The following is a 25,070-nucleotide window of genomic DNA, read 5'->3' on the forward strand; positions in this document are numbered from 1 at the left end:
AGAAAGAGCCCCAAAGGAAATCAGTCTGGCTGGCATTGGTGCCAGGGTGTAGGGGGTGCTGCACTGCGTCCCCCTCCCCCACCAAGGGCAACCCTGTATCTCCAAATTTAGCAGGAAATGGGGCTGAGAGATATCGCAGGCAGGCAGCCACTCCTCCCATTAGGATGGCCAGGTCCAGGTGGCAAAAAAAAGTTGATATCCATCTCCAAAAAAGGGGAAATTAGACACTTCTCACCAAAAGTCTCCAAAAAGTATCCACTCCCCATAAAATTTGCATATGTTTATTGGTATTATATATATGCGTATTTGATTAAAATGGGATAATTTGGGAATAAATGCAACTCACTGCTGTGAAGCTGATATGTCTGCTCAGTCTTCTGTCTAGGTGCTGAGTTCTCAAGGCCTCTGCTTCTTAACTGTAAATTCACCTCTTGGTTAGGTTTACCCCTCCCCCCCCACACACTTCTGTCCTCCTCCCCTACGGATCACCCAGCCTGCTCTCTGCAAACAGGCAGCAACACCTCTTGGCTCGAGGCAGGACAGCCAGCCTCTTTGCATGCTGGCGCAGGAGTGTGTGCACAGTCTGCCCATCGCTTGCTGCTCTTTACTGTTCATGATGACTAACAACATTTATATACCTCTTTTCAGCAGAAGTTTTCGTGGTGGTTTCATAGAAAGATTAATAAGGAGATTCTTCCCTATCCCCAAAGGGCTCACAGTATAAAAAGAAGTGAAAGTATTGCTAGCATCAGCCACTGAAGGGATGTTATGCTGGGACTGGATAGGGCCAGTTGCTTTCCCTATGCTAAATAGAAGAGATTCACCACTTTAAAATGTGCTTTATACTGAGTTAGCACAGATAGCTGCTAACTGAGTACCAGGGGCGGAGGAAGGCCAGTGGCGGCCTGGGTTCCGTTGCCACCATGGCCCCCTAGCACCGCCCCCTGTATCTGGCGTCAGATGCGGGGGCGTGGTTTAACTCCCAAACAGGGCCGCACGGCCAGAGGCGTATCTAGAGAAAATAGCGCCTAGGGCAAACACTGAAATTGCGCATCCTGTCCAAGCATCTGACACCCATCTTTCAGATAACTTCACCATAATATCAAGTGAAAAATACAAGTCAAGCTAATTAATCTTTTAATATTTCAAAAACTATTCAGCAGTGGATGTAGCCAGACCAAAAAATGCTGGGAAACTACAAATTTCAGTATGCTGGGGCTCATGAAATACTCAAATATATGTGGAGGTGTACTTGGAAAACTAAACAGAAGTACCTGTCTAATTCTCTACTATGCATTGTAGCATCACTATTACATAAGTTTTAAAAATAAATGGAGAATTTGGCTTTTCCCAGATACTCTGAAAATAATTAAAGGATGTGCAGAGGAAACTGTGTCACAGCTTGGAATATATTCTAGTATTTCAGAAAGACAGTTAAAATGAGAGAAAGAGAGCAAGAAACTCCCAGTGAGCCTTAAAACTAAGGATTTCACACTGATTCAAAGACAAACTCACCATTAATAGCCATATGATTAAGACAGCACATTTAACTCACTTATCACAAGAAGCAAAGTAAGAGCAAATGAATACAATCCTAGCTCATAAGCTTCAGCTCAGTATTCACAAGCCCTGATTCTCTGTACATAGTGCCAAACTGAATATGTGTACAGTGACTTATATTGTATTAATTTTTTTTAAAAAAATGTTTCACCTGTAGTCACTTTGTGGGGCTTCCTAAAGGCCATGGGGGAGTCTGCAAAGGTTCCCCCTCCCCCTGCTGGTCTCTAGGGCCTCACAGGGATGATTTGAGCATGTGCAGTGGCTATCTATCTATCTATCTATCTATCTATCTATCTATCTATCTATGCCATTAAAACAAAATGGTCACCACACATGCTCAAATGGCCTCTGCCTGGCCTCGGGCCTCTCAGAGGCCATTCGAGCATGTGCGGTGGCCATTTTGTTTTTGGTGGCCTTTTTTTTTATTTTTTTAATGGCGCCCCCCTTCAAGTGGCACCCGGGGCACGTGCCCTGCCTGCCCCACCCTAGATACGCCCCTGCCCACTGCCCCATTTGGGAGCTAAATCACGCCCCCCTGTACCTGACGTCAGATGTGGGTGTTTCCGGGGCGCCAAGTGCGGCCCCTGAGGGGCAGCAGCCCAGGTTCATTGAACCTGTCCCACTCAATGGTGGCTCCTCCCCTGCTGAATACAGTTAGTTAGCTAACTGCTGACATCTCACCACCACCGCCATCACATGAAGGAAGCAAGCTGCACCGGCTGAGCCGAACTATCCGTGCTCCTTCATCACGTGGCTCAGCAACCTGCCACTGAAGCACAACCTCCCCTCTGGCTTCCCCATTGGATGAATGGTCAGTAGGATGCCACCAAGGGAAGGAGTCAGAGGAAGAGAAGCTGCTCATGAGAGCAAAGTGTTCTGAGCCAAGAAAATGTTCCAGCTGCCCCCCAGAACTTCGGACACCAGAACACATGCAAAAAATGTTTTGGCCCCCAGTGTAGTCACGTGTCCTCTTTAAGTCCCTAGTTGGCAACCCTATTTCTAGGGATGTGCCCAAACCAGCTTGGGCAGCTGCAAGTGGGGTGGGGATTGGCTCCTTTAAAAGCCAGGTGAGCAGGGCCTTACCTGCTCCTCTGCCGCCCCACTGCTTTTCTGGGCATGGTGCTCGCTTTGTGTGTCGCCTTTTAGAAAGCAAGCACCATGCCTGGAAAAGTGGTGGGACGGTGGAGGAGCAGGTAAGGACCTACTTACCAGGTTTTTAAAAGAACCAATCCCTGCCCTGCCTAACTAGTTTGGATGTGAGCACATCCCTACTTACTTCCCATCCTGCAGGGTTGAGAGGAGGAGAGCTGATCTTGTGGTAGCAAGTATGAATTGACCCCTTTGCTAAGCAGAGTATGCCTTGGTTTGCATTTGAATAGGAGACTACATGTGAGATATTCCCCTTGGGGATGGGGCTGCTCTGGGAAGAGCACCAGCATGCTTGCATGCAGAAGGTTCCAGGTTCCCTCCCTTGCGTCTCCAAGATAGAGCTGAAAGAGACTCCTGCCTGGAACCTTGGAGAAGCTGCTGCCAGTCTGTGCAGACAATACTGAACTAGATGGACCAATGGTCTGACTCAGTATAAGGCAGCTTCCTATGTTCCTCCCTCTCACTCTCAGGTAGAAGTTGGAGCTACTGCTGCCATATTCTTTCCCTCTCCATCTTCACCAAGCGGGAGGGCAGTCTGCTGCTGCCTGTGGCTCTTCCCCCTTCTCTCTTTCAGCAAATGGGCTTTGCTCCCAGTCTAATCACAAGGGACTCTAAAAGAAAGTTTATTCACTGAGTGGGAGGGTGGAAGGAGACAATGGTGCCATTAATGTCTTCCATCTCTGTTATCTTCTTCCATTTGCTTCACTCATCCACAAATGAGACCATTCTCCAGATGCTGGAATACAAATGTTACTGTAGCACCCAAGCATCCATGAAACTGTTGGTTGCTCCAATTTCTGGAGAATAGGGTAGCCCCTAAGAATGCAGACAATGGCCATCCTTGGTCTAAAACCAGAACATTAAATAAAAACTGCCACTAGATGTCTTTGTCTTCACAAGAAAAGCCAATATATGTGTAACCATGAGGCTCCTTAAATCAAGATTAAGGAAAACCTATTCCAAATACTGAACCACATCTCTTATGTACAGGTTGTTTACATTTTAAATAAATTTGAGTGGGAAGGGGAAATAATTACTGAAGCCAGATTCTTTCTCCCAAGGTTCCCTTGCTCTGGGCGGGGGTGGCAGGGGGAAGGAGAATTAGAGGCAGTACTGAATTTCACCTCATAGAGGTATACTTCCCACCTCATAGGAGGAAATCATGATTGTATTTTAAGGTGTCTAAAGTTTACAACTGGGAAATAATTGGGTACTGTTTAATTCTGTTCCTGTCACCCAACTGATTCACTTCAAAAGATGGTTACGTTGTATAGACTTTGTGGATGCTTCTCAGTAGTGTTAAAAACTAGCCAATACACATCATTGTGTGTCTGTGTGTCCGTGTCTGCATTCATTCATATGGATGAGAGAATGATTTTTCTTTATGCCAGGCAGTATTTTACATTAATTCATGTCAAGTTCTAATTTTTTTTTGTGATAAGTCAGTGCCTTAATTTACCAATGTTTCCAGTTTTTCCTGTCTTCTATGATCTGAATATTTTGATGCCAAATGAGAACCAAAATCCTTCTCTGTTTCTTCTAATAATTTTGTATTTTCTGAAACCTACTGGAGAAAAATTAGCAGCATGTTAAGTGTGTGATGTAACAGTAAGGAAGTGGGTAGGTAACACATCATTTTGCAGGCAATTCATGCTATATATTTTACATTTCTAGGCTGAGTGGGAAGGGGAAATAATCTTGTCTTCTAGTCTAAGGAGACAGTTTTTGTGACCATGACTTTTAGTACATTAAAGGTCATTACCTGATGAGTTAATGGCATAAAAGGCATTTGGGGTTTAAAAGTTAACAATTGCATTTCTGCTCAAAAAGATACTGAAGAAGATGTCAAATATATTGTCAACTGGGCAGTGTGGATATTTGCAGAAATCTTGGCTTGTAGTATGAGGGATGAATAATGTGAGGCTTGAAAACTAATGAAATGTGGTGTGGATTATGGATGTATTCTGACGAATGAAAAGAACTAACATGTAGTGTTACAGAGCTGAACTAAGTACGCTGAACTATGTGGGGCTGTGTAAATTGTAGGATCTTCTGTTACTATTCAAGAAAAAGTAAAAATCAGCTTTGCTATTGCATTTGCAATTTAAAGGAAATGCTTGTGCATCAAAGTAGAGGAGATTTTTTTTAACTTGTTAAATGGTTATAATCCTCCATCCCACAAATTACTGTGGAACAGAAGTACAACAGTAGAAGATGAAGAAAGTTTTCTTGGTTTTATTTGTCACATGTGATTCAGAGTTTTGCAGAAGCTGAGACACAAAGGATGCATCCTCATTTCACTGTCCGGTTCATAGAGAGTAGCCTTGGTAACTGAGCAAAGAGGCACCTATCATGTTCTGCTGAGATGTGGCCCACTGGTCCCATGGCACAGACTCATCCACAGGTGCGAGTTTGGGTCACCAGGTGGAGGTCAGGCTGCAGGGGCCAATCTCTGAGAATCAAGTGTAGCCAAGATCAGGAACCAGGAAGTCATAGTCTGGTCAGGACTCTGGGACAATTCGGGAGTTCTTTGCAATCCCGCCACCATTGTCAGCTTTCCCGGTTGTCAATTTGGCTTCTCTCTCTTACCCCTCAAATTTACCTGGCAACACAGTGAAAGCTTCCCAGTATGATTAGAAACGTTTATTATGGCGTTGGGACTACTGGGATTTGTGGTGTTAATTCTTCCTGGCAGAATGATTTGAAACAAGAGGAAACAAAACTACAGATCCCAGCATCCTCCCTGGGACACTAGAGGCTTCAGAGCATATTTGGAAGTTTCTGTTGTGAGAAGGAGCTCCTGCTGTGATTAGAAGCATCTTTTAAAAAGTGCTCCCCCTCCCCCAAAATCAGGGAAAGGGGGCCCCAGTGAGTGCTTCCTGGGGGGTTACATTAGCCCCCCACCTTCCAATTTTGGGGGTGCAGTTGTTAAAAAACCAGATTTGTAGCCAGCTTGGAGAGAGTCTCTCCAAGCCGTTAGGTAGGTTTTGTTCTGTGATAACTAGGCTGTGCAATCATATTAGTCTAATAGGAATATCAGACTGATATGCCCATTATCTGGCATTATTAGAAGGATTTCCAATAAGACAGCAGGGATTTAGCCTGAATTCTATCGGAACTGCCGCTGTCATATTGGAAATCCTTCCAATAATGCCAGATAGTGGACATGTCAATCTGATATTCCTGTCGGACTAATTTGATTGCACAGCCTCTTCAGAGAGGTACCTGTCTTTTGTTTTATGTATGTTGTAATGCTATAGGCAAGTTGATGGTGTCATATAAATAATAAATGTCCTTCATGCTTGCTTGTTTTGCCATCCTATACATTCAGTATTTAGCTTTTATTTTTAGAAGTTTGTATTCTGGCCCCCCGCCTCATAAAATTCATTATCTGGATTTCAAAGAACTGTGCAACTGCTTGCCTATGAGAGACTGGGGATTGTATATCTTGAAGAGCAGCCTCCCCGACCTCAGTGTGCCACATGACAAACTACTTTGGACACTCCAAAAGTAATTCCTGCTATGTCATGGGGGCTGTTCCAAGGTGGTGGGGGGAGGAAAAACTCAACTGTTGCATCAAGCCCCAAAACCTTTGGGTATGTCTAAAGTTGGGGTTTTTTTTAGATCTCAGCCTTTGAGAGTAAGGGATGATAACCACCTAACACTAAGTGGCACACATTTAACATAAGATTTAGGAGTGGCGTGCTAAAGATATAGTCTGATGTAATTAGCCCAACTCTGGTAGAATTTGATTCATGTCAGATCCACAGAGCTCCAAATGAAGCTAGGAATAAGTCTACAGATTGAAGGTTTTCCTTGTTAAAAATCCTCATGGAACAGATTTGACCAATGGGGTTAAAGATGGGGGGTTAAAAACACATTGAAGACTATTAATCATGAGTTTCCAGCAGCAAGCCTTTTTTGCTTTCAGTTTGGCATCTGTACAGATGGGATACTGAGCAGAGACTGTTTCAGTGCAAACAGAGAAAGCCCTTCAAATGTAAACATTTGAGCAGCTGGCAACAGAGATTAGCGAAGCTTCAGTGGGAGTGGAGTAATGGTGGACAGTGGCGCCATCTAAATTTAACTAAAGCCAAATCAGAATCATGTTCAAGTATGAGGGGCACAGGTCAGAAAGACTGCTAACTGAATTAAAGAATATTGGCCACCACAGTAGTGCAGGGGTCATTAAGTGGGTTTTTACTGGCATGTAATTATAATTACCATTGTCCCCTTTCATTAATCCTCTTATGAAACAATTTAATGCATGTTTTCCTAGCAACCCGGATTAAACTCTAAGCTCTAATATTCATGCTAACTTGTTATATAATGCTAATGCAAGCATGTGAATACTAGCATTCACTGATAGTGTTTCAATTACAGAAACATTATTCACTAATAGTGTTTGTAAAACACTATCACTAACAGGATTGTTAAAAGGCTGTTGAAAGTTGATATTACTGCATCAAATGGTTCAGTCCTATAGCCCTTTCAGCTTACATAGATCTCTGTTTAATGTAAGCCTTTTAAATAGCTATCTGGAGGAGGCTTCTCGTGATTTTCCCCTCATTATTTTTCTTGTTTAATTGTGAAGAGGGTGTGGTAGATATTAGTATATACTTATATTATATATTATATACAAATATTATATATTATACCTATATAATACTAATACATATAATACTATACCTATAATACCTATAATACTAATAATATACCTATAATACTATACCTATATAATACTTATATTATATATTATATATTATATATACATATACATATTATATAGATATTATATAGGCTTATAATATTAGATTATACTAGCTGGGCTGGACGCAGAGCATCTGTGCCTCTAGTTTGCCCTCCCGCTGTAGCCGTTTTCTTCCCCTGCTCACTGATGTTTTCTTTCCCACCTACACTGTTTTGTTTCCCACCTCGCAAAAGCTGCCACACATGGGATTAGCGACGGGTACGCCTTAGAAAAATATATATACACATTGGGTATCCCTTGTCTGGACATCTGAAATCTGGAATGCTTCAAAATCCAGACACCACACTGTAAAACAAAACAAAACAAGTGTCTCAGCTCACTTTAAACATGCAGTCAAGCTTCCTTCTTCAGGGCCAGGGCCGTCCCGCCACCACCCGCCCGCCCATCAACGCTGCCACCTCCTCTGCTTACCTCTTCAGTCGTCCACCTCCTCACCACCATTGTTTCTCGCTGCTGGAACTCGCCACCGCCACCTCTGCTCTCCTCTTCAGCCATCCACCTCCTCGCCGCCGCCATTATTTCTCTCCACTGGCTTCAATGCTGGAACTCTCTCGCGAGAGTTCCACCTCACATTCCAGACAACCGTCTACCAGAATTATATGCCTGTATATAGAAGATACTCAAATCTGGAAGTGTCCGAAATCCAGAAAACGGCTGGTCCCAAGCAGTCTGCATAAAGGGTACTCGACCTGTATATAGATATAGATATTATATATACTAATATTGAACTCAGATGGCTGAGTGCCTATTTCATTGGAAGCAAAATGAGGGCTACCCTCAAATAAGGTAATGAATTTTGCACACTTGGGGGCTCTCTAAATATATGGAAGTATATATGTTTATAAGTTAAAAGAAAAATAAGTTTAAAAAGCACAATTGTCTTCCATAGTTCCAGGACCTTATGGAATGTTGAGGAAACAGAAATAAAAACATGATAGAGTGGAAAATCTCATTGTCTGGAAAAGAAGTATAAGACCTAGCTTTCAATGTAGACATGTCCAAAGCCTTCATGTGTAGTGGAGTTTAATTTAGTTGTGGTTTGTTCCTGTGCTCCATCTGCAATAGCCTTTTCGGCCATCAAGCCTTATTTGTTTCCATAATTTCTTACATATATTACTTTCACCACATACTATAATAGGAAAAAATAAACGGATCCAAGATATACACAATGTTGTTGACAACTGTATAGAAGGCAACAAAGAATTCTCATGACCTGTGAGCAGGTCAGGGAGGGCGCAGGGGTGGGGAGGGGAGAGGCAGGATTGGGCCTATTCCCCACCCCAGATTATCTTTGTTCTTCTGTGGGACGCACAGATCACACACCCACACGAGCCATGCTGCTCCTGTCAGCATCGTGTTCTGGAGTCCGGGGGAAACGCAGCCCGGCCTCCACATATCCCTCAATGCACCACATATAATGTTGCACCAATTAGATGGGTTTGGTGGAATATTATGCATTCAAGCAAGACTTTTGTCATATCCAAAGAATATTTCCATAAGTGGCACAGCAGGGAAATGCTTGACTAACAAGCAGAAGGTTGCCAGTTCAAATCCCCACTGGTACTATATCGGGCAGCAGTGATATAGGAAGATGCTGAAAGGCATCATCTCATACTGTGCAGGAGATGGCAATGGTAAACCCCTCCTGTATTCTACCAAAGAAAACCACAGGGGTCTGTGGGCGCCAGGAGTCGAAATTGGCTTGACGGCACACTTTACCTTTATGTCCTTTTTGCACTACTGAACTTGTAACTCCTAGCTCAGTGACACCATTTCAGTTGGGAGATATATTACCTAGTCATATGAGTATTTGCCCTGAATGGAATTCTGGTGTTTTCAGTGAAACTTACACCTAAACATGTGATGCATAGGATCATAGCCTTAGCTTAAACTAGGCTTTGTTTACTATTGACCCAACGAGTCACCTGTCAAAGTTATGACTGTTCTGTTTTTTTGGATTTTTTTGTTAATAATATAAGGCAAATGAAGTGCTTCAGTTGCTTCATTCTTGTTGCTTACAAAGCACATACACATTGTTCCTATTGGAAGAACACCAAACCATTTGAGAACTGGATGGAGATTAGTTAAGTGTGTTTTGTTTTTTTTAAAGAATCAAGGAGCGGCTTGGTGGAACATAGCTTACTGAAGGAACTCTCTGTTCCCTTATTAAAAGGGCATGGAAGTGCCCCTGTAGTTAAGCAAAAAAGGTTCTGTCATTATAAGCCTCCATTGCTTATAAATATTCCATTGCTTATAAATTCCATTGCTTATAAATATTCCATTGCTTATAAATATTACTTTTATTGAACTGATCCCACATGCCAAACTTCTACTAGACAAGAAGTCTGTTCACACAAGCAAATCTGTCTGGGCTTGTGCAGCCCTACCAGGGTAGGGCTGATTGTGTGAAGCACCAGTGCTGCCCCACCAGGTAGCTCAGGGTTTTTACCGGGGCTTTTACCCAGGTAGAAGAGTGCAAATGTGCCCTTTTCACTGGGTGCCTAGAGTGCCTGGCTTGTGGGGTAATCTCCCCATGAACCGTGCTCCTCACTTAGTGCATTGAGGGATATTTGGAGGCTTGGCTGAGTTCCCCTGGCCTCCAGTGTAATGCCTATTCCTTTAGTGATGGATTATGAACTATCAGGGAAGCAGAGGCATAGAATGGTCAGGTGGATAAAGCCTGGTGGACACCAAGTGCACTCTGGGATGGGGAAGCAATTGTGGCTTGTGGGGAATGAATTTGAAAATGCACATGCAAACAGAAAAACAAACACATGCATTCAACCCAATTGTATGCACACAAACAGATATTCACACACCATAAATGCATACATGCAAACTACACAAATACATGAAAATATGAACACTTGTCCATGCACACAAGACAAATGCAGAAGTGCATACGCACAAATGTGCACAAGTGCTCACAGACACATGCACACATGTGCACATATACATACACAGACACGTGAACATACTAGTGAGCATGTGCGCACAACAGGGGCATATCTAGGGTAGGGCAGGCAGGGCACATGCCCCGGGCACATGCCCCGGGCACATGCCCCGGGCACCATTTGAAGGGGGGTGCCATTTTTTAAAATGAATTTTTTAAAAATGGCTACCATGCATGCTCAAATGGCCTCTGTGAGGCCCTAGGCCATGCCAGGTCCTGCAGAGGCCATTTGAGCATGCGCGCTGGCCATTTTGGTTTTGGCAGCCATTTTTTAAAAAAAGATTATTTTTAAAAATGGCCACCGCACATGCTCAAATGGTCCCTGCGAGGCCCTAGGCCTTGCCAGGCCTCACAGAGGCCATTTGAGCATGCGTGGCAGCCTCCAAAATGGCCACCATGCCGATCTTTGCAGGCTCAAGCAGGCCCAAAAATCAACTCGAGATGGGCTGCAACGGTGAATTAAGAGGCCAGCAGGGGGAGGGGGAACTTTTGCAGACCCCCCACCCCACAGCCTTTCGGAAGCCCCCCAAAGGGGCTACAGGTAAATTTTTTTAAAAAAAATAATATAATATAAGTCACTGTACACATACTCAGTTTGGCACTATGTACAGAGAATTAGGGCTTGCGAATACTGAGCTGAAGCTTATGAGCTAGGATTGTATTCATTTGCTCGGACTTTGCTTCTTGTGATAAGTGAGTTAAATGTGATGTCTTAATCATATGGCTATTAATGGTGAGTTTGTCTTTGAATCAGTGTGAAATCCTTAATATTAAGGCCCACTGGGAGTTTCTTGCTCTCTTTCTCTCATTTTAACTGTCTTTCTGAAAGACTAGAATATATTCCAAGCAGTGATACAGTTTAGTCTACATATCCTTTAATTATTTTCAGAGTATCTGGGAGAAGCCAAATTCTCCATTTATTTTTAAAACTTATGTAATAGTGATGCTACAATGCATAGTAGAGAATTAGACAGGTACTTCTGTTTATTTTTCCAAGTATACCTCCACATAGTATAACCTCCCTGAGCCATTTTGGAAGGACGGTATACAAATCAAATCAAATCAAATCAATCAATCAATAATAGTATTTGGGTATTACATGAGCCCCAGCATACTGAAACCTCTAGTTTTCCAGCATTTTTTGGTCTGGCTACGTCCACTGCTAAATAGTTTTTGAAATATTAAAAGATTAATGAGCTTGACTTGTATTTTTCACTTGATATTATGGTGAAGTTATCTGGAAGATGGGTGTCAGATGTTTGGACAGGGTGCGCAATTTCAGTGTTTGCCCTAGGCGCTATTTTCTCTAGATAAGCCTCTGCAACACAAGCACGTGCACGCACACACATGAGTGGCGCTGCCGTTAGGTGAATGGGTTTGGGGCCATGCATGGCGCCCCAGCCACACCCTTTGCATCTGACATCAGACGCAGGGGACATGGCGGGGGGCGGGCGGTCTGCTGGTGGGAGGAACATGGGCCACCGGCTGGCATCCTCCACCACTGCACACATACACATACATATGCAAATGGACATGCAAACCTGCCCATCCCCCATTGTCAGAATTCAGACAGGAGAACTGCACTTAACTTGTGTGATAAAAAGGCCCAAATGACCTCAAGTGGGTAACCTCTCCCTCTCTCTCTCTCTCTCTCTCTCTCTCTCTCTCTCTCTCTCTCATCTTTAGGAAGCAAAATGTCTGTTATTTTCAGTGGGAAAACTCCATAAGCCAATTATCTTCAGTATTTTCAATTGGGGATCACTCTGGCAAAAACGATCCAATGTGTGAGAGCCATTTTCCACCTCCACATAGTTTTTCCTAGCATGAGTGGGGTGGGGGCGGTGTCTTTTAGAGTAACAGAGTGATGTCAAGCCCCAGTGCCATCTTGGAAGGCATACACAGAGCACGCAGAAGTGTAGTCCTTCCCAGCATCTTCCCCATAGAGTTCTATGGGGAAAGTACTGGGAAGGACTATTCATTATTATTTAAAATATTTATGCCTGTTACTCCAGTGCACTACTGTTCGGGGCAGCTTACAGCACTAATAAAATAGATATGATATAGAACAATTTAAAAAATAAATAGGATTTACAAAGTTAAAAGTCCAAGCTAAAACCACATTTAAAAGTTACAAATTTTAAAATTAAAAGTTGTAAATAAAAACCTAAAAACTAAGAAACCTACCAGATATAAGCGGCAGATAAAACATTAAAATGCCTCTGTAAAAAGATGTCTTCAAATGTTTCTTTTAAAGCACTGAGGGAGGGGCATGGTGAGGCTCTTCTGGGATGGCTTCAAAGTCAAGGGGCCACAACCAAAAAGGCCCTGGCTCTAGTCCCTGCCAGCTGGATCTCAGTTAGTGGCAAGACCATGGCTTGAGATGCCAGATGGAGGGCCCAGTGAAGGTAATCAGTAAAGTATCATCTTCTGTATACGACCCTCAGGTAGAAGTGGAGCCAATATATAATTGTGCCCACAAGTCTTAACCCAGAAAGATACCATGGTTGATGGCATCGAAAGCTGCTGAGAGGTCCAGGAGAATCAACAGTCACACACTCGCTCTGTCTGTCTCCCAGTGCAACCAAGGCAGTTTCGATCCTATATCCAGGCCAGAAGCCAGACTGGAAAGGATCTAAGTAATCACATTCATCTAGGGCTACCTGGAGCCGAGATGCCACCATGCTCAACACCTTGCCCAAGAAGGGGAGGTTAGAAACTGGTATTTAAATCATCTAGGTTCAATAAAGGCTGTTTTTAGGAGGGGAGTAAATCAGGGTATGGTGCCCCCCCCTTCAGCTGGGGGTACCACCCCCTGATTTAGGGAGGCATTCACACACACACCTGCCAACCATGGACCCAGCCCCTTCCTAGCAGCCTAGTAGCTTGCCCATGAAAGACAAGGGTTGAGCATGCATGTAGTATGCCTCAGCCTTCTAATCTAAGCAACCTGTCCACCTTCTCAGGCAACACAGTGAAAAACATCCTATCTAAAAACATCCAATCTGAAAAACATCCAGGAGAGCCATAAAGACCCATCTTTTTAGCCTGGCTTTTAAAATTATCTAGTCTTAATTGTAACTTTAATTTGTTTTTAACTGGGTTTTTGGTTTTTTTAATCTTAATGTAAACCATCCCGAGCCACCTTTGGAAGGGCAGTATATAAATAAAATAAGACGGTATAAGGGCGATGAAATACACATTTCCATACTGCAAAGCTTTTTCAATGACCTCCTTTAATGTGCAATAAAAGTTAAAAGTTTAAAAGTTTAAAAACATTCAAAGTTTCAAACAAAAACTAAGATGTAACAAAATAAAATAAATAAAAGCAATAAAAGTTAAAAGTTTAAAAGTTTAAAAACATTCAAAGTTTCAAACTTAAAAACTCAGATGTAACAAAATAGCAGACGTTTCAATGTAAGACATAATCCTCAGTGCTACACAAAGTTTTAAACTTTGAATGTTTTTAAACTTTAAACTTTTATTGTGCATTAAAGGAGGTCATTGAAAAAGCTTTAAATCAAAAAATAAAACAAGACTAGATGATGTATTGGTAACACTTCCTGGCATTCTGTTTGCACCTTCCAAGCTGATGATGTGCGTACTGTATAGAATCATAATGATGACTGTAAGACTACACTATAATGCAGAATATACTACAACTGTTTCAAAAATGATATAAAATATAATGCAATTTACGATTCCTTTAGAACTGACATATTGGATATCCACCATATTGGATATGCAACATGGTTAACAACAAATTTCTTTTTCACAAACTGTGGTAATTTAATTGGGGTGGGGTGGGGTAGAATCTGCCATTTTAAGACCAGAATTAAGGCGGTCTTATTTTGTCTGAAGCTCCACAAGGTCAGGAAACTGGAACCTAAGGCTGATGCCTTAATAGATGTGTCATGTGATCAGTAAAAATGTTGTGCAATGTAACAAACTGTGGTTGCTTACATCTTGTCCTCCATGCACCCACATGGACAATGTGGATCATCTCTGTTGGTGTCAGGCACTCAATTCTCCCCATCTTGATTTGGATCTGAAAGACCAAGAAGGAGTGTTAGTTCATAGAGAACAATTAACCTGCAGCCCCATTGGTGATGCTTACACATGCATAGGGGCAAAGGCAGTGCTTTAGCCACCCATGTTCTCTTGTGCAGTATGTCAGCCACTAGACAACTATAGATTTTGGTAGGCTAATATACCATGTATATTTGATGTGAATTGCTCTCCCAGTGCTGATCACACAGTAGCTGGAGAATTGGGAGATCTTCTGTGCCATTGGTATGGAACAATCAGTAAACTACTCATATCAGGTTTGGCTGTGGAGGGTGACCTGCTGCCACCTGTACAGGAATGCCATTCCTGGCTGCGCAGAGGAGAGAACACTCAGTCCCACATTACTGGTAGGAATTCAACTACTGCTCTGATAAGGTGGAGACATGTGGTGGTGATGGGTAAGAGGGACAGAACCAGATGTGTGCATATTCAACAGATCATCGTAGAAGATATGCTGTCTTCCTGGTGTGCACTTGTCAAACCCAATGACTGCTACCCTTTTCTGCTGATCCCAATGGGAACGAATGATACCTCCAGACAAAACCTGAAACAGATCAAGACTATGAGTTACTAGACAGGAAAGTGAAGGTGTTGGCAGTGCAAGTGGTGTTTTCATTCAACCTTCATTTGGAAGGTCAAGATGCTGGAAGATAATGCAGTATCTTGAAAGTAGATAGCTGGCTATGAAGATGGTGTAATTGAGAAAGGTTTGGATTCTTGGACGACAACTTATGCTACCTTCTTGAAGGACTTGTGGAGCTAGATGGGATGCACCTAACAAGGACTGGAAGAATGTGTTTGGCAGGAGCCTAGCAAGCCTAATCAGAAGGGCATTAAACCCAGTGGTGGAGGGAGACAAAAGCTCAGTACCAAGTAAAAGTACTAGGGAGAAGAAATCATGTACTAAAGATGGAATGAAAATGGAGGGGGTGCTCAGAATTTCACAACTCACTACTGCAAGTAAGTCAGGAGACAGTGATATCCATCGTCTCCAATATCTATACATTAAAGCACAAAGTATGAGAAAGAAACAGGAGGAACTTGAAATCCTAATGCAGGAAGGTAAATGTGGTCTGTTAGGTAACACTGAAACTTGGTGGGATGAGACTCATGACTGGAATATAGAACTTTAAAATATAGCTTGTTCAAAATGAATAGGCCCATCAGAAAGGGAGGGGAGTATGTAAAGAATGCATATACTTGCAGAGGAATCCATGAATCAGAGCATGGAAGTCCAATTCTGGGCCCCTCAGTTTAAGAAGAACATTGATAAACTGGAATGGGTTCAGAGGAGGGCAACAATTATGTTGAGTGGTACAGAAAACAAGTCCTACAAGGAACAGTTGAAGGAGCATGTTTCATTGGAAAAGACAAGACTAACGTGAGATAGGATAGTTGCCTTCAAATACCTGAAGGGTGGTCACAAAGGAGGAGAAGTGGACTTGTTCTCTGTTGCTCCAGAGAGCAGGACTATAACCAATGGGCTAAAATGACAAGGAAGCTTCATGAGGCTTCATGAGGCTAGACAGTAAGAAGAACTTCATAACTGTAAGGGTTGTTTGATGGAGGAAAAATCTGCCTCATGCAGTGGTAGGCTCTCCTTTACTGGCCATTTCTGAATAGAGGCAGGACAGCCATCTGCCAGGGATGCTGTAGCAGTTTCTTTCTGCACTGAGCAGGGGGCTGGCCTAGAAGATCTTCCAGGTTCCTTCCAACTGTAAAATTCTATGATATTACACAGCAAAGCAGGGTTACTTTACTGCTACTTGTGATCTGGAAGTGCCCAAACATTCCTCCTTTTGATGCCTACCTTGTCATAGACCTAATCTATGAGCAAATACTATGGAGAACTAGGATTCATGGGCACATACTGCACATGTTCAGTGTTTGTAACTTTTGGTCCTAAAGGGACCATATTAATATCAAGATCTTGTGGGTCCATCTTGTCCGCCCCAGAGTTCAGAATACTCATTAATGTGTTTCCCATGGAGACAGATATGAAGTGCTTTGCGAATTGAGAAAGCTGGAGTGCTCTGTGTGAAATGGAATAGAAGAGACTGAAATGGATGCAAGTCCTCAGAGAGACTCTATTGAGATAAGGGCTGTCTCTTTGATATATGATTGCAAATTGGATATCATTATAAAACCCTAGCAGTACTCTTTAACCAGTGAGAAAACAATAACATGCAGTATTGCTGTTTTAAAGTAAGCAAAATTCAAAAGCTTATTTTAACATAATAAAGAGTAGACCTCATCTAGAACAGGAAAAATAAAATTCATGAAGAACTTTCAGCCCGGTCTTTAAATTCACTACATAATTATCGGGAGTTCGGTGTTTTATTCATAATTTTTACTGGGGTTTTTTTAATGGCAGGGTGTGACCTGCCTGGAGCTGAGAAGTTTCTTCACCCTTCCAACTCTCATCTCCTGCCTTTCCTGAGTTCTTCCTTCAACACCTCACAATGCCTGTTTGGGTTCCTCCATCACAGGGGCTTCCAGCTCTGTTTTCATTCTCTGTCATCACTGGCCTCTTAAATACTCTGACATTTGGCACAAGTCTTCCAAGGATTAGAGTCCTTTGTCTCTAGCAGACCAGTCAACGGAAGGTGATGCCTCCTTCTCCACCCCTAGTCTCTCCCCTTCTTTTGTGCCAGTAATTTTCTCTGTTGCCTTCTCTGGCTCTACCATGGCCACACTTCCTGAATGGCATGACCATGATTAAGCTTGGCCACTCAGTGTCATTGTGAGGCCAAATCTTCCACACATCCCTTCCCCAAGTCCTGACTAGGACCAGTGGATTGTTCCTCATTTAGTCTTGAGAAGTTATTTGTGTTTATGTGCATGTTGCCCGTTGTATTTTGAATGTGGAAACTGAAGGGCAGGAGAGCCGCATACCATCTATGTTGCACTCCAGTAAAGTCTGAATGGCAGCACCATCCTGAGCTTGTCTGAAGCTCAGGGAGAAAGGTTATCAGATGCTCCACTATCACTGGCTTGCCTCTCTTCTGTAAGAGACTATAGACTTACAAAATGCTAAAAAATTAGAAGATGGTCCCATAGACTATAGAAGATGCTAGAGTTTCTGGTGTCTTCTATAGTCCCTTCCAGTTCTGTTTTTAAAGCCTTAGCTGGTGCCCAGAAGACCAGAGGAGGAGGATGAGAAGGGCACTGTTCCAGCAGGTGAAAGGGGTCACATGGAACCCAAGGCAGGGAGGATTGTGCTGGCTGTTCAGGGACTGGCTTCATTACTCAGCCCTAGGAGCTCCCCTGCTGTATGATGTGAGTGTTCAAGTTTCTTACTCTGGATCTGGGGATGTTACATAATGGGTTTTCCTGTAGAATGCAGTAAGGCAGGGGTTTTCAAACTTGTTGTTGGACTACAGCTCCCATCATCCCCAACCATCCCGCCACTGCGCTTTCAGTTGTGGGATAGTGTAGTTCAGTTGGCTGCAGCTTCTGACTCAAGCAGAGCACTGCCCCTCCCATTTCTGGGACAATACAGCTTCCAGGCTTATTGTGGAGGTATCTGTCTTTAAGGTAAAAGGATAAGATAGTATAAAAATACTTCTTGATTTTTGATGTTAGTTGGCACACATGGACATATAATCTTGATATATTATATCAAGATTATATGTCCATGTGTGCCAGCTAACATCAAAAATCAAGAAGTATTTTTATACTATCTTATCCTTTTACCTTAAAGACAGATACCTTTCATTCTAACCAATCTAGCCATATATTATGTTATCCTTGGCTAGATTGGTTGTCAGCCCATATCTAGGTGCGACTGAGTTTTCTTATGACCTATTCATAAACCTCTATGAGGAATATGAAACTTGAACCTTGGAGTGGATTAAGAGATTTTTTCATGAAGACGTTCAACAATTATGCTCTACTACAAGCTTTAAGAAGATTAGTACATAACACATAAAGGAATATATCCTCTTTGAGAACTTGGCCATTTGCTTAGCAACACCTTATCTACTTGAGAAAGAGATAAGTGTACAGTACAAAGTGGCTGTACACTGGGTATCCGTTGTGGTTGTTATGCACTAGGTTCTATGGTTGAGGTTCCTGTTTCCATGCTAAACAGCTATACATTTTGTGGTTTTAGTGATTCACATTAAATTTTTGTTGTATATGTATTATAAATATTTTTATGTCCCATCTTCAGGAGATTGTTTTTATTATTGGAGGGTGGTCACTTTTTTCAACATTCCCTTTAAGGTTTGGTTGAATCTTTCATCCAGCCTATTGGTCTGGGGGTGGTATATAGAAGTGAAGATCTGTTTCACTCTCAGTATGGAACACAGTTGCTTCATCACAGCATCCCTAAAGGCAGATCTCTGGTCAGATAGGATCTGTCAGGGTAGCGAAATAGATGCAAAAGGGTTCTAGCTGCCCTTGCTGTTTATTGTTTAAGAGAATTGCTTCAAGATAGCAAGAGGCATAATCTACTACAACCAGGATGTATCATAACCCCCCAAGACATTCAAGGTAGGTATACAGCCATGAAACTCACTGGGTGACTCTGGGGTAGTCACTTAACTCTCAGCCTAACCTACCTCACAGGGTTGTTGTGAGGATAAACATAACCATGTACACTGCTCTGGGCTCCTCAGAAAAAAACCGCGATATAAATAAATAAATATTGCTGGCAGCGGTATCAAGGGGCTTTAGAGGGCAACCTTGTGTTAATCTGCTGACTCTCATGGCATGACTTATAATATTTCTTCATATCTTGGAATACAGAAGGCCAAAGGAAATGCTCCAGTATATGGGCTAATGTTTTCTTATGACCTTTTTGGCCTGCACAGGTGAATGTCATGCCCCCTTTCAGATCTGTTGATGGAATCAACAGCTAGCATTATTTTGTTCCCCTAGGTGTTGTCTTCATTACCCTTCAGCATCTTTCCCCTTTACCTCAATCCTGGGGAGTAACAAAGCCCTCTGGCAGTCTAAAATCTGCTCTTCTCTTTGAGCCACCACCCATCACAAGGAGTCCAAAGACACACCCTGATCCTGGTCCTGTGTAAAGGCCAGTGTACTTTAATATACTTGCACTTGCTGAGTTCCTTTGTTTCCTGACTTGTTACAAGATGGTCCTACCTGTGGATCTTCTCTTCCCTCCCACTGCTCTTGAGCTAGTACTGACACTTTCAAGGGTCCAGTGGTGTTATGCATTATTTTCTGGAATCTCATGTCTCATTCCAGTTAAAAAAGGGGAAAAAAGGATAGGGGGTCTCCACCACCGGCAGTTGTTGCAAGTGTTGATGTACACAAGCAATTGCTGTGATCTTTAGAATGGTCACATCCTTTTGTGAGGACAGCACTTACCATGGAGACCGTACTCCCTGAATCAAGTGCAGTTTGTATCCCTTTTGCTAGAAAGACCATCCAAGTTGCATCATATTCCATGAACAGACGATTTTATTTGTAATGACCTATCAGGCCACACATAAAGCATGAATCTTGCTGTGTAGCACCAAGGGTGGGTCTGTTTTGAGGGGATGTGGTTTCTGGCTCCCAGGCTCCTTCAACCAGAGGTTTAGGCAGGGTCCACCCTGGTTGCATATGAAAGGAAGACTAGAAGTGTAAGCACTGTAAGATATTCCCCTTAGGGGATGGAGCAGCTCTGGGAAGAGCATCAGAAGGTTTCAAGTTCCCTCCCTGGCTTCTCCAAGATAGGGCTGAGAGAGATTCCTGCCTGCTGCAACCTTGGAGAAGCCACTCAGTGGCGTCAGATGTCAGACTCTGGGGCTACCCACACCTCCGCGTCTGACGTCCGACTCCGTTCCGGGCACCCAGAGAGAGTTTAACTGCCGAAGGGGGCGCGTGGTGAAGGCAGCACCAGCCTTTTAACTCCTGAAGGGGCCACGTGGCCCCTTCAGGAGCTACTTAGGCTGGCGCTGCATTTGCAGCGTGCAACCAGGAGCGGCTCTTCCCTGCCTTTGCAGGGAAGAGCCACTCCTGGCTGGTGCTGCGAACACAGTGCCAGCCTTTGTTTAGCTCCCGAAGGGGCCGTGTGGCCCCCATTCGGGAGCTAAACTAGCCTCCCCGTGTCTGACGTCAGATGCGAGGGGCGTGTCAGGGCCGCTCTCGCAGCCCCTGATTGGTCGGTGGCCCAGGTTCTTTGAATCCGTTGGCCCAATGGTGGCTCCGCCCCTGAAGCCGCTGCCAGTCTGTGTAGATAATACTGAACCAGATGGACCTATGGTCTGACTCAGTATATGGCAGCTTCCTATGTTCCTAATCCCCTATTCAAAGGGTGGGACCATCCCTCCACATGCCCGCCTAACTCCCAGATGATCTCTGCAGTTGCACGCACAAAACAATTTTCCAACATGGGAGTGGCTGCTTCCAGATTTTCAGAGGGCTGATTCTTTGGGTGAGGGATCACCTGCAGGAACTATTCCACGACCACTTTTTCTGTGATGCAGATTTCACCCTCTGTAGCCAATTCCAACCACCTAAAGACTGTTTCCCAGACTTCCACCACCAATGCTCAGGGACATTCCCCTCTTCTGTATCTTATATTTCTGAATTCCTGCCTGTATGTTTCTTCTCAGTGGCCTAGTATTGCCTCGTTCAGTTTTCATCATCACTTGTCTCTTGAGCTGGGAGTGCTTGCAGGGCCTCTTGCTCTGGTCCTATTTAATAGAGGCCTATAATAGCAGTCCACTCTGGTCTCAGCCACTGAGCCATCTCCGTTGTCTTTTCAAATGTGATTGGGAATGCATCAGTGTCACCATCTGGTGTTAGCTCCATCAAATGGAACAGCATGGATGGAGAAGTCTTGGGACCACTGCTTCCACTTGTCATAACGGGAACAGGCTGTCTGGTGGAAAAAACCCCCACATACGTCTCTTGCCAACTTTGTTTGGGCCACCTGCTGTTGAGATGCTCTTGGTGCTCTACCAGCCATGTACTCACATTGGGTCATATCAATCAGGACTGACATTTTGTGTTGCTTCCTTCCCTGACCCTTCAGGGTCTGTTTCCTTCACACACTCCTGAAAAAGGAAAAACAAAAACTCTTGAATAGTGTTGAAGGAAGACGAGCCTGAACCTCTAACTTATTTCCTTCACAACGCCCCATTATGTCCATGATTTGTCTCCTGGTGCTGGAATACAATCAGTACCGTTGATTTGGCATTCCTGATGCCTTAGACATAGCAAGAATCCTAATGGATCAGGAAGAACCATACCAGTATTACAGCACCCTGAAGGTATGGCCAACTATATAACAAGGCAGTGAGCTGATATAGATTGATAAGCATATCAGTACTGAGTCAGCTGATCTGCTCTGAGGGAGTTCTAGTCTGGCACAATAAGAGTCATTGGGAGTAGTCAAAGTCAGTCCAAACCCTCCCTTTTCACAGAAGCTAAAAACATATCCATTGAATAATGCATGAGAATTATTGTTCAGTTGTAGAACTCAAAGAAGGCAGATACATGCCTGCTTATCGTCCCTTTGTAGCACCAGAATAGAGTGAAATAAGTATCACCACTTTCAAGCCTTTGTCTTTAAGCCATTAAGACTTGTTTACAGCATGGATACATGTCTAGACAATACTGAATGAGATGGACCAATGGTCTGACTCGGTAGAAGGCAGCTTCCTATGTTCCTATGTACCCTACCTTGAGAACAAGAAATCTCTATAAGAAATATCCCATCTCTCTTCACAGTGTGAAGAAACACAATTCCTGTGTTTGTCAACATGAGCTAAGTCAGTGCTTCTCCCCTATCCTTGGAAGCCCCCCTCCCCCAGTCATGCAGACTGTGATCTATTGTTGGGGAACTAGTGGACCTGTGCCTAAAACTGCCTTTCCACTGTGCCAGAGGTCATGCTGACTTGGCCCCTTCCTTGTAACTTCTATCCTCACTGAGATCCTCTGAATTGGGGTTTCATGAGTTTTAGATTGCCTTTTCTGAACTGCTCAGAACCCTCTGCCGTCTCAATAACCCAAGGAACAGCCTAGCTAACCTTCCATCTGGAGAAGGATAATAACCTTTGAAGCCAATGCTATCCAGGTACATAGATTTTAGAACAGGTATACAGACTGTCATTCTATCACCTCAGTACTGGGGCGGGGGGGGATGTCTATTTGGAGTAGGGAAGTTCCTTCACCTTTCCAACCCCCATCATCTCTCTTTCCTGGATTCTCCCTGCAACCCCCTCAAGCCTCTTGTAGTTCCTCCATCATACAGACTTTCAGCCTTCCACTTCATCCTCCTTCACCACGACCCCCACCACCAGTCTCTTTAAATACACTTTGGCATACCATACAAGTGTTGTGAAACCAGCTGATGCTAGGCACTTCCCTCTCCAGCTTCCTCCACCTCCACCTCTGGGCCCCCTGCACTGATGGTGCTTTCTGTTGTCTCCTCCTCCTTGGCCATTCCTCCTGAATGATGTGACCACAACTGAGCCCAGCTGATTGGCAGCAGTGCAAGAACAGGTCCTTCACGGACTATCAATAAAACCATAGTAATACAGTACATGTCTAATTAAAGTAATAAAATAATATTATTATGGTTATTGGCTGGCCATTTCTTTTGATTAGGTAGATTACTGTTTAATGGCCCAGGATGCCTGAGTGATGTTTCCCCTGTGGGAGCGAACGGTGGGAGATCTGTGGAGATCCATTAGAGCTTGGAGAAGTTGAGCTTCCCTAGCTAAGAGGGCAGAGACTGTAAGGTTTGTAGCTTTGTCATTCACTTGCTCTAAAGACCAAGTAAAAGAATTAATTTGATCTGTTGCATTTAAAACTAGGCTTCTTAAACAATTCAAGCAAGTAATATCCAATGTTTTTACTTTCAGTTTTGTGGTGCTCCAAATGGCCACTTTACTATCTTTCATTTGTTGATCCTACTAAAGTTTATGCTTCCAAATTCAGTAGATGCTCCTATGGATTGATGGATTTACTTGTACCAATCAGGGCTTAATTTAATTTCCTCCCTTCCCTCCCACCCCCCTCTCACACCCACCCACCCACCACAGTTCTCTGTACAGAAGTGCTTTTTGTTTGCTTTATGTTCTTTTCTTTCTGCCATGTCTATAAAAGACAAATTGCTCCTCTAACTCCTATATTTGGTAACCAACTTTTAAAACAAACCCAGCTGATTAGTTCTGATTTAATTTCTATGCATGGGGAAATTGCCAAACAAGACAAACAATCCAGATAATCAGATTTTGGCACAAGGCTGAAAAATAAAGGTTTGGCTGCAATAACCCCCCCCCCCAAAACAAACAAACAAACAAACAAAAAAACAGGTTGAAAATTTTTTTTTAATGACCAGTATGGGGAGAGAACAGGAAACCTAATTGCACTCAATGGCAGACTGTGCTCTGTTCTTCACTGACCTTTAAATACCGTATTTTACGGACTATAAGACGCTACGGACTATAAGACGCACCTTAATTTTAATCCAGTTTTTCAGAGTTTTAACATATTAAACTGTTAAAACATATGAGACGCTCCTGAATTTTGGCGGATATTTTTCCAGGAAAAAAGTGAGTCTTATAGTCCATAAAATACAGTACCACTTTGTATTGCATGAAAGCAGAGGAAGCACCAGGAACACAAGGATGATTATGGAAGCAATATTTAGAATGCAAATAACTTTTGCATAGTGAAGTATGAGTGTGGATACAAACTATGAACAAGTTGATTAATGTATTTGTGGCTTAATTAATACAAAATTCTTATTATGACAGAAATTCAATGCAGTCGCTAGTCCTGTAAGTGTTTTCAATTCTGTTGCTCCAAATAGTGGCTGACATCCAGACTAAAAGTGCCCTTATGACGCTTTGCCGGATGATGCTGTGTTGTTACACAATGGGAGGAAGGGCAATTCTCAACTATCTTCCTTCCCTCTGTCTCCCAAAAATATGTCCCTGAGGGCTACATGACTCTCAGGGACATGTTTTCAGGAGGCACTGTCAAAAAGCACCCCTTCTCCCTTATATGATGGTGCAGCATTTGTCTGGATGTCAGCCACTGCTGCACCAGTGCAGTGCCATCTGGATGTCAGTCATTTGACTACCTTTCAGCTTTTGTTATAACAATTATATACCTAATTGTTCTTGCACCCAAATTCAGTTGTATCCTTCAAATGAATGCATGTTGGTTGTAAAGTCTGACGATTTCAGTTTGCATAAGCAACCACTGATAGCCCATCCAAAACATGATGGAAAGTTATCAATCCCAGGTTTAATGTGAGGGAGCATTTATTTGCTCCCCACCCCCAGGATATACTATGAGGACTGGCCTTGAATCTTCATTTTAAAAGAGATTTTTATGAGGTTGTGCATCTACTTACAGGGAGTTATGACAGCTCCAAGTTCTCCTTCAGTGAATTCACGTTCCACTACACTGGGTCCATCGCTATCTCTTGGGAACATCTCAGGAATGACTGCAAGCACCGAAATCAAAAAGCGGAGAGCACCTCCCCCGCCAATAGCAATTCCTCAGTTGCAGAGTGAGGAGACAAATGGACAAGAAAAAACACTGACTCAGGTAAGGATTTCATATTAGAAATGAAAACCCAAATCATAAATACTAGAA

The 25,070-nt window shown here is 43.1% G+C and overlaps 1 protein-coding gene across 10 annotated transcripts in view; it reads left to right on the plus strand.

The window, feature by feature from the left end:
• The window catches only part of COBL (cordon-bleu WH2 repeat protein), a 227,214-nt gene that overhangs the window by 88,482 nt on the left and 113,662 nt on the right, over positions 1-25,070 (plus strand). For all 10 annotated transcript variants that reach the window (XM_053259321.1, XM_053259322.1, XM_053259328.1 and 7 more), the window contains one exon: positions 24,828-25,022. In XM_053259321.1, the coding sequence (XP_053115296.1) occupies positions 24,828-25,022 (195 nt within the window). The remainder of the gene's footprint in view (positions 1-24,827; positions 25,023-25,070) is intronic.

Source organism: Hemicordylus capensis, chromosome 6, assembly GCF_027244095.1.
Source record: "Hemicordylus capensis ecotype Gifberg chromosome 6, rHemCap1.1.pri, whole genome shotgun sequence".
In the NCBI taxonomy this organism is placed as follows: domain Eukaryota; kingdom Metazoa; phylum Chordata; class Lepidosauria; order Squamata; family Cordylidae; genus Hemicordylus; species Hemicordylus capensis.